Source organism: Eschrichtius robustus, chromosome 10 (genome assembly GCF_028021215.1).
Source record: "Eschrichtius robustus isolate mEscRob2 chromosome 10, mEscRob2.pri, whole genome shotgun sequence".
Classification (NCBI taxonomy): domain Eukaryota; kingdom Metazoa; phylum Chordata; class Mammalia; order Artiodactyla; family Eschrichtiidae; genus Eschrichtius; species Eschrichtius robustus.
The window spans coordinates 194,351-204,236 of NC_090833.1; the positions used below are offsets into that span (position 1 = coordinate 194,351).

General features: G+C 61.7%; 1 protein-coding gene across 2 annotated transcripts in view; it reads right to left on the bottom strand.

Moving 5' to 3' along the window:
• CACNA1B (calcium voltage-gated channel subunit alpha1 B) overlaps positions 1 to 7,200 on the bottom strand; it is a 187,085-nt gene extending 179,885 nt beyond the window's left edge. For both annotated transcript variants that reach the window (XM_068553631.1, XM_068553632.1), the window contains exons 1-3: positions 6,917 to 7,200; positions 5,835 to 5,940; positions 2,257 to 2,396 (exon numbers count right to left, since the gene is read on the bottom strand). In XM_068553631.1, the coding sequence (XP_068409732.1) occupies positions 2,257 to 2,396; positions 5,835 to 5,940; positions 6,917 to 7,200 (530 nt within the window). The remainder of the gene's footprint in view (positions 1 to 2,256; positions 2,397 to 5,834; positions 5,941 to 6,916) is intronic.
• Positions 7,201 to 9,886: the final 2,686 nt, after the last annotated feature.

Below are 9,886 nucleotides of genomic sequence, written 5' to 3' on the forward strand. Positions count from 1 at the left end.
CAGAAAGAGAAAGAGACAGAGAAAGAATGAGAGAGAAAAAGCAAAAAGACACAGAGAAACAGAGACGTCGAGAGGCAAAGAATTACCGAGAAGGCAAAGAAGAGATAAAGGGTCAGTGAGGCAGAGAAGATTAGAAATGGAGAGACAAAGTCCAGGAGAGTAAGACAAGGAGACAGGGAGGGAGGGAAAGAGAGACAGAAACAGGGTTGGCGGGGTAGGAGAGAGGCCCACGAGAAGAAGAGACAGAAGCGAGGAGAGGTAGGAAAGAGGAGGTGGAGAAACAGATGGACTGAGGTCAGGATCTCCAAGTCTGGGCTGGGGGCAGAGTTAAGGTCTCGGGACCCTTGGGATCCCCCTGCTGGGGCTCCCAGTAAAGTGAGCCCATCCTCTTCTCTCTTGTGCCCCGGAGAGTGTCGTCAATGGCAAGAGAGAACAGCCACCCTTGGAGGTCTCTCCTAGCCCTCACAGGGGGACGGGGCTCCCTGGACCTGGAATCAGGACATGTTTGTTGGAAGACCCAGGGGTCCTGCCAAGGGGTCGGTGAGGGCTCCTGCCTCCCCGCCTTGCTCCCAGCAGTCCAAACACTCAGCACCATGGACAGCATCCCCAGAGGCGGGGTCCCACCATCCCACCCAGCTCCCAGCCGGCCCAAGCACAGAGCACCCTAGCTTCAATAGCCCATTACTTCAGCAGATGCTCCCTGACCCTCCTGGGGGCCCTCCCAGAGCTAGGCTCTGGGGACACCCAGAAAAATAAGACGCCGTTCTTATCCTCAGGGACTCACATCTAGAGGGAGAGAGAGACGTAAACAGCCAGCGACGCTCCTCGACAGCCCGCGCAGTGCCCACTGGACTGTGGGAGCACCCTGCCCTCCGAGGGGCCACGCCCACCTCCAGACCCCCACCAGCAACATCGGTGGGACCTCAGAGGGCTTTCTGTAAAAGCCCCCGCTGCCACCGCCACCGAGGGCAGCAGGCGGGTGTGGGCGGCGCACACCGCACCGCAGGACCGCGCGGCTCCCTGCTCCCTTCCCTTCTCGGTCATTAGGAAAAATGAAAGGAAAACAGCAAGATGCCCGGAAAGCCTATTATATCCGATTTCAGCGGCACCCGTCCCATCACAGCCGGTGACAGGCTGGTGCCACAGGTGCAAAGGCAGAAAGGGAAGCTGAGGCACAAGGCCCACCAGCCCCTCCGTCACCTCCAGGGAGAGACCCTCTGAAGGCGAGGCCACCTCAACTCTGGCCCATGCCAGGCATGCTGCAGGCACCTCTGGGGCCAAGCCACCGGCAGTTCGAGCAGACAGCGGGGCAGGCCCCCCAGGATGGGGCGGGTGAGGGGGGCCTCATTCGGGAGCCCAGAGGCCATTTAGCCAAGTCTGTTTGTCCTCACATGCGGCACAGGACAGAGACCTGGCCGCAGCCTCCTGTCCCTTGGAAGGAGTGTTCTGGGCCACAGTGGGGCTCCGAGCCTCCCTGGGACCACAAGGTCCCAGAAGCAGCGGCTGCAGTCCGCCAGGGCGGGGCCTCTGGGACCTGGGCTGTGCAAACAGGCTCTGTGGAGCAAACACCTAGGCGCTCACCCCCAACCCCAGCCCAGCCCCAGCCTCAGCCTACTGGCCAGAGGAACAGGGCAGAGGCCCTGAACACCCATCAGGCAGATGGAAACACTATGGCCCTGAAGGCTGGGGCCTCCATGATGAAGAGCAGGGCATTCTACCCGCCCTCCAATGCAGCCCAGCCCAAGTTGACTTTCTGGATCTCCTGGGTTGTTCGGAAACCACGAGCTGGCAATTGTTAGGGCCACCTGAGGAGGACAGTGGGTGGCAGGACACACTGATTAAGCGCCTTCCTGGAACCAGAAACTGTGACGACACACCAGCACGGGCTCATCCAAGCACAGCTCCAGGAAGACGTGCCCGAGAACCCTTCAGGCAGGAGACCCAAACACACAAACGTGCCCCCCAGGTCACGGGGCGACAGAGGCAAGGTTGGAGCCCAGGATTTACAGAATAAGGCCCAGAGCCCTCCCCTGCCCTGGTGACCTGCCCACGGCACCAGCAGCTCTGTAAGCAAGCCTCGCCCGAGGACAGAGCACCGTCGACGGCCCCTCAGCCAAGATCACAGCCCAGGCACCTCCTGGGGAGAAACAATGCCCGTCCCACCAGCACCCACCCCGTGAGGACCATCACGAAGCCGGGGCCTCCAGCGTGCCCGACCCCGCCCCTCGCAGAGGGCACCCCGGGCCCAGCACCCACCCCGTGAGGACCACCACGAAGTCCATGACGTTCCAGCCATTCCGCAGGTAGGAGCCCTTGTGCAGGACGAAGCCCAGCGCGATGATCTTGATCCCGGCCTCGAAGCAGAAGATGCCGATGAAGTACGGCTCCGTGTCGTCCTGAGGAGAAGCGCAGAGCAAGGTCACCACCGCCCGGGGTGTGGCAGGCGAGGAAACCCCCCACCACCCACAGACTCGTCTCTTCCATCACGGGCCTGTTTGATCTCTGCCGAGTTCCCCTAACAGGGCAGGTGGCCCTGTCCCCGCGGCCAGCGACACCCGATCACAGTAGGAAGGGGCTCCCACCCCCAGAAGCCCTGCAGCAGGGGAAGCAATAACAACAATGACAAAATTGGGGGGGGGGGGGTTTCCCACAATCACTAGGACAATCCTCATGATAACACCTCACGTGCATTCAGCACTATTCTCATCCCCATCCTAGAGGAAACTGAGGCACAGAGAGGTCAGGAACTGGGCCGGAGACTCACAGCTTGCTAGAGGCAGAGACAAATCCTAACCCAGAGGTGACCTGGGTCTGATCCTGGGCTCGAACCGCTACGGGGACAACGGCCCAACTCCCGAGAGGACAGCCCAGGACCCACGCATCCCTTCAGCACACACCTTCTGGAGAAGCAAAACATGCACATCTTGGGGGGAGCAAGCATGGCCGGGCCTCAGGGAGCCTCTGGAGGGCGAGGCATCCAGCTGGGCGAAAAGGAAAGGAATTCCGGGCGGAGGGAACAGTGTGAGCAAAAGAATGGGGACAGGAGAGGGCAGGGCCGACACGGGCCGGGACCCTGGTGGCGAGCACAGTGGGGACGAGCTGCGTGCACTCAGGGAGAAGACACACAGACGGGGTGGAGAGTGACCAGGGGCGTCACGCACTTGGGAAGGGTGGCAGACAGAGCCTCCGTGCAGGTGACCCGCAAGCTGGACCAAGGGGACACAGGGGGCGGGTCAGCATGGGAAACAGCCTGAGTGCAGACCACGGACACAGAAGTGGGCAAAGGGGCAGCGGGAAGGTCCTGCCCTCAGGACTATGGGAGCCACGGGAGGACTTGTCCTCCGAAGGCTGCTCTGCCAGGGAGGGCTCGGGCCTCAGGGCCCAGCCTCCCGGGGCTGCAGGGGAGGGGAGGGCCGGACTGGTTCCCTGTGGGTGTTGCCAGTTCCCACTCAGGACCAGCAGCCTGAGCCTTCCTCCCCAGAGAAGCCTGGCCCTCCAGGGCTCTCCCACCTGACCTGGTGAACCCCCAGCCTGGCGTCCACCGTGGCCCGGTTCTCCTGTCCTACCACCCTGATGCTGACTCACGAAGGATCATTCCCCGGAGGCTTCTGGTCTGGTTTAGTTGGAGGGTCCCCTCTCCCCGAGAGAAGAGGCCGCTGACCACCTGCCCTGGGTTAACAGCTGGGCCCCAGCAAACAGATGTTCACAGAAGAAGAGCAAGCCAGCGCCAGGGGACGGGGCGGGGCCCCTCCCCAGACCCCTCCCCAGACCCCTCCCCAGACCTTCCCTCACAGCTCTTCCCCACAGCCCCACCCTTGATCACACTTGGCTGAGGGCTGGCTCAGGGCAGGGGTGAGACTGCAAGCCCCGGGCTCCAGCTGAAGGCCACTCAGGAAGTTGATGGGTGTGTGGGAAGCGGAGCCCCCAGAGACAGGGAGCTGTGGAGCCCCCACCCCAGGCCAGGCTGCCCCTGCACCACATGGCCCCCGCCCAGGCCGCTGCGTCCGGACTCCCATCCATCTCAGGGGCCTCCAGGCCTCCAGGGGGGCACGTCCTGCTTATTCTCCCCACAGCTCAGCCCCCACCTCCTACAAGCATACCGACCCCCATCACCACAAAGCAAACCCGCCCTCACCTGTGAGGCAGGAGCTCAGACGTGGCTGGACACACGGCTGGCCTACTCAAGCCTGCTGCCGGAGCCTGGCTGCTTGCACACTGGCCTCCCTGCCCCCCGCCCCACCCCGGCCTGTATCCATCCCTCTGGCCCCACCCCTGTTGGACTTCCTTAGAGATGTGACCACGCCCTGTGGCCTGGCGTTCAAGGCTCCCTGCCGGAAACCCCAGTTCCCTCTCACTTTCACCCTCTTCTCCGGCCTCCAGAGTGGACCCCCACCACCAAGCATGTGGCAGGCATGGGGCCCACAACACCAGCAGGAACCTGGGGCCCAGAGAAGGCGAGCGACCCTGTTCGGCTCCACACCTGGGCAAGAGTCACGCAGGGACCACACCCCACTCTGCCCGACTGTGCTGTCTTTCACACTCCTCCTCCCCCCGAGCCCCACAGCAGAAGCCCCTCCTGGCCGTCCTTGCTCCTGGAGAAACGACTGCCCCGTGATCCCCCATCTCCTGGCTGACCACCCAGGCTGTCACTTCCTTGCCTTCTCGTGGTGCCCACCCAACTGAGAGCACCCCCAGGGCAGCCTTACTCTGTCTCCCCTTCCCCACCCCTTGGCCTGGAGTTCAAGGCCTGTGCAGAGCACTGGACAGGCCCTGTTTCATCAACGCTTTCCTCCACTGAAGTTAGGGAAGGAGCTTGGACAGAACCGGTCACTTGCCAGGGTGCGGAAAAGAGGGATCAGCCTCTGGCTGCCCGGTGCCCCCAGAAGTGTCTCCTCCTCGGGGACCTCAGGACCTCCAGCAGCTCTCCAGCCAGGCCCCAGGCTCCCTCTCCAATCCCCGCACCTGCTCTTCCTTCTCTCTGCTCTGAAGCTCGGTCTCTCAGGCCCCTGGGAGCCCACACCAAGCCCAGGCAAAGGGGCCAGGGCAGCAGGGGTGGCTGGGGCTGGGGGACATAACCTCACCCTTGAAATGGGGCTCACCTCCTCAAGCAGCACCCTTCCCCCTGCCCCAGCACCTCCAGACACCCTGACCTGGCATCCTGACTCCTGTGGGTTCTGTACTCCAACACGGGAAAACACAGGGGTCTGGGGAGCTCTGGGCAAGAGTGGGTGGAAGCGATATTCGGGACGTTTGGGAAGAGAGCCTGGGAAGGAGTGCTTCCCACGGGAAGGAAGCGGCGGGCCCACAGGGAAGGGACTCCAAGCAGAGCCAGGGAAGACAGCTCTGAAGGAGGAGAGGCTGACAGTCCCGAGACCAAGGGCTGCACCCCGGGGGCCGAAGACTATCACAGCCCTGCAGGGAAGGGTGGGCAGCTGGCCCCACCCCCACTCACGGAGCCCGACCCTCCTCAACCTGGGCCATTATGAACGCCCTTCCCACACCCCAGCTTTAGCTCTTAGTTTCTTAGTCCGTGCGGACTGGACAGGTGTAGGGGTGGCTAGTGGCACTGGGCAGAGCAGCTGCCGGCTAAAATGGCCCCTCTCAAGCCACCCTTCCCCAGCAGGGGCTGAGCTGGCTATCCCACTCTCCTGGCCCTTCAGGGAAGTGCTAGCTTCCCGGGTTCTATCCTTTTCCTCCACTGAAGGAGGGGGAGCTGCCCAGACTACCCTGCCCGAGGAAGCTGTGCCCGATCACGGATCCTTAAGGGGTCGTGGAATCAGACAAGCTGCCGCCACCCCACGCCCCGCCCTCAGGCCGGCTGCCACCGCACTCACCAGCCGCTCAGACATGGGCGTCTTGTCTCCGTCGGGAAGGTGCTGCTCCAGTGCCAGCACGATACAGTTGGCGATGATGGTGGCCAGAATCATGTACTCAAACGGAGTGCGTGGGTTAAGGACTGGCCAGGAGGCGCCAAAGAGGAGAGGCGAGGAGACCAAGGCCGACAGCGCGCAGTGCAGCAGCCGGGGCCAGGCCGCCTCCGGAGGGGCTGAGAATGACCGGGTCCGGAGTCCACCCCGCCCTTCCCGCCCTCATCCTCGGGGCCGCCGCCGCAGTCGCGGCCACCAGCCCCTCAGCACGTCCCCGCGGCCGTCAGCACCGCGGACAGCGCCTCCGCCGCGGCTCCGCCCGGCTCCCGCGCCCCGAGGGAGGGGGCTGTGGGCCCCCAGCGCGCGGCGGGAGGAAGGACCCCGCGCAGGCGCACACTCCCACCTAAAGACACACGCAGCCACATGTACCTACACAGGCACGTGAGCATACATGTACCGAGAGTCCCGAACGCACGCACGCGCAGCACCGGGTTCATGCTATGCCCGCACACACGCCGGCACCTGCAGCCAGGCGCGCGCACGGGCTCGCGTCCCCCGGGTGCTCACACCTACACACAGACACCGATTCGCCCTCGGGTGCCCTCCAGGCTGGCCGCGCGCTCTGCGCCCAGACCGTGGAAGCGAAGGGACGAGCCCAGGGGCAGGGGGCTCCGCCCAGCGTCCACCCCGCTCCCGCGGCCGCTGCCACCACGACCACACACACACACACACACACACACACACACACACACACACACAGAAACACACAAACACGCACGCACACGCTGCGCGCGGAGGGGGCCCGGAATCCGCCCCGCCCCCTCCTCGCCGAGCCGACCCGATGCACCTCTCCCCAGGGCGCACCCTCCTCCAGCCCCGGGAAAGATGGCCACTGGGCGCCGCACGCGACCGGCCCCCGCCCCGGCCCCCCGCCCAGGCCGCCCCTCCCAGAGCCGGCGAGGCGCGGACGCCCGACGCCGCACCCGTGGCCGTCCCCGCGACCTCGGGCGGCCCCCGGTCCCCGCCCGGCCCGGCCCCCGGCAGGATATGGCCACTCGGTGATGCGCTTGGCGTATTTGCGGACGACGTTGTCCTCGCTGAAAACGAAGAGCGAGCGGTTGACGGTGAAGCAGTTCTGCTTGACCGGGATGGGGTTGTACAGCGCCATGGTCCGCGCGCGCTGGGCGATCGACTGCTTGTAGAGGACCCGCTGGCCCGGCTGCAGACCCCCAGGGCCCGGGCCGCCCGCCCCGCCGGCCCCGCCGCCCCGGGCCCGCTCCCCGCCGCCGGCGCCCCCATAGCGGCCGCCCAGCTCGTCCCCGAAACGGACCATGGCTCCCGGGCGCTGCGCGCATCCCCCGGCCCGGCGGCCCCGCGGAGATGGGAGGGCGCGGGGCGCGCCTGGCGCTCGTAGCGGAGCAGCCGCGGAGCCGCCGGACCCACACGAGACCTCGCCCGGCAGACCGCCGCCGCACCCGACTCTGCCGCCCGCGCCACGCCCTATAAGGGGCCGGTCACGTGGCAGCGCCCGACCAATCCGCGCCCGCCCCGCCTGCCTGGATCCCGCCCGCCCCGCCCCCAGCCGGCCGCCCCCGCCCTGTCCCCCTGCCGGGTCCGGCCGCCGGCCCTGGGGGCTGCGCCTCGGCCCTCAGGTCCTCCTGGGCTGCGCCCGGGCTGGGCGGCAGCGGTGAGCGTGCGCCCTCCGCGCGTCCCGCCTCGCGCCCGGCCGGCCGCTGGCCAGATGCTGAACTGGGAGGCTCAGGCCAGGAGCTGGGCGGGGCTGGGAGTCCTCGACGGCTCGCTGAGCGGCACAAACGAACCCCTCCTTACCCCCAGGAGGCATCACCAGCGGCGAGACGCTGTAGCCCAAAGGGGGGTGAGGCCCCTAGCTCCCCACGTTTCTTTCCACACCTCACTCCTCCCAGCGGCCACATCGCCCACTCCCCTCCCCCTCGCTGCGGACACCGGCCTCTTCCCAGAAGATGTTGGCTCCCGGCCCTCTCCTGCCATCCTTTCGGGGTCTTCGACATCAGTATAGAGGATGCTTTCAACTCCCTGGTCTTGGGTTTTCAGGATGCACAGCTCTGTCCTGGGGCCCCTCCGCCCTCAGTCGTATCCTGGACTTTCCCATCACCACACACTGAATCAGCTCCAAAACCTCAATTCAGAGATTCCTGCGTCCCACCATGCCTTCAATAAAAATTTAAAGAGAGCCTGTTGTATGCTATTCATCCAGCCAGCCAACCAGCCTCTCCACCAAGCACCTATTAGATGCCAGGCGCTAGGCTCCCAGCTCAGCCTTCACGGAGCAGACATTCTCCTACAAGGAATGGCAATGTTCACAGTGGGCTTACTTTGTGCCAGGCACTGTTCTGCTCGATTCACACGTGACTTGCTCATCTGGTCCTCACAACGTTCAAATAAGAAGCCTTTCCCGAGTCAGTGGCAGAGGAGGTAAGCCGAGTGTCCCTTCCACCAGCACGCGGACAGCAAATCAATACTGCCGGCAGCACCAGGTAGCAGCGCTGTGAAAACAGAACAAGGAGATTAAGGATGCCGGGGTTGCGGGGAGAGGGGGCGGCTTTTCTACTACCCAGTCAGGGAAGACAACTTTCAGGAAATGATCCTTGAGTGGACCTGAATGTTGTAGAATGAGACAGGACAATGAGTGCAGAGACCCTGGGGTGGCCATGCAGGCCAAGATCTGGGCTCCAGCTTCTGTTTTCAGTGTGATGGGAAGTCAGAGCAGAGTTCTGAGCAGACAGGTGGTCACCTGACTCCTGCTCTAAAAGGATCCCTCTGGCTGCTGGGGAACAGACTGCAGGGGTACAGTGTGCGCATCACCTAGGATGTATTCAGAGGTAAGCAACCCAATTCCCAGGTGTCAGTGACGATACAATAGTTTTAACCTCACTTACTAAGTCATAAAGTATGCCATTTCAGGAACACAGACTCTTCCTATCCCTCTTCCCTCCTATGGTCACCACCTGCACTTTTTGTCCTCATGCTTGTCACCTCGTGGCCCAAGGTGGCTGCCATAGCATGAGACATCATGTCTTTACACCACCGTCTCAGATAGGAAGGAACAGGCAGGTGTAAAAAGGACATCTATCTTTTTAATTTTATTTTATTGAAGTATAGTTGATTTACAATGTTGTATTAGTTTCTGCTATAGAGCAAAGTGGTTCATTTATACATATATATGTAATAGTTTGCATCTGCTAATCCCAAACTCCTAGTCCATCCCTCCCCCAACCCCCTCCCCCTTGGCAACCACAAGTCTATTCTCTTTGTCTGTGAGTTTGTTTCTGTTTCATAGATAAGTTCATTTGTGTCATATTTTAGATTCCACATATAAGTGATATTATATGGTATTTGTGTTTCTCTGTCTACTTACTTCACTTAGTATGATAATCTCTAGGACCATCCATGTTGCTGCAAGCAGCACTATTTCATTCTTTTTTTATGACAGAGTAGTATTCCATTGTATATATGTACCACATCTTCTTTATCCATTCATCTGTCGACGGACATTTAGGTTGTTTCCATGTCTTGGCTATTGTAAATAATGCTGCTATGAACATAGGGGTGAGTGTATCTTTTCTAACTATGGTTTTCTCTGGATATATGCCCAGGAGTGGGACTGCTGGCAGTCCCACTGCTGAATGGCGACTCTATTCTCGGGTTTTTGAGGAACCTCCATGCTGTTTTCCACAGTGGCTGCACCAATTTGCACTCCCACCAACAGTGTAGAAGGGTTCCCTTTTCTCCACACCCTCTCCAGCATTTGTTATTTGTGGACTTTTTAATGATGGCCATTCTGGCCGGTGTGAGGTGGTATCTCATTGTAGTTTTGATTTGTTATTTCTCTAATAATTAGCAATGCTGAGCATCTCTTCATGTGCCTATTGGCCATCTGTAAGGACATCCATTTAAAAAAGTAAACATACAACATCGTTTTATAACAAAGGAAAGGTTTCTCAGGGGCTCCCCGGCAAATTTCTCTTTAAACTCCATTG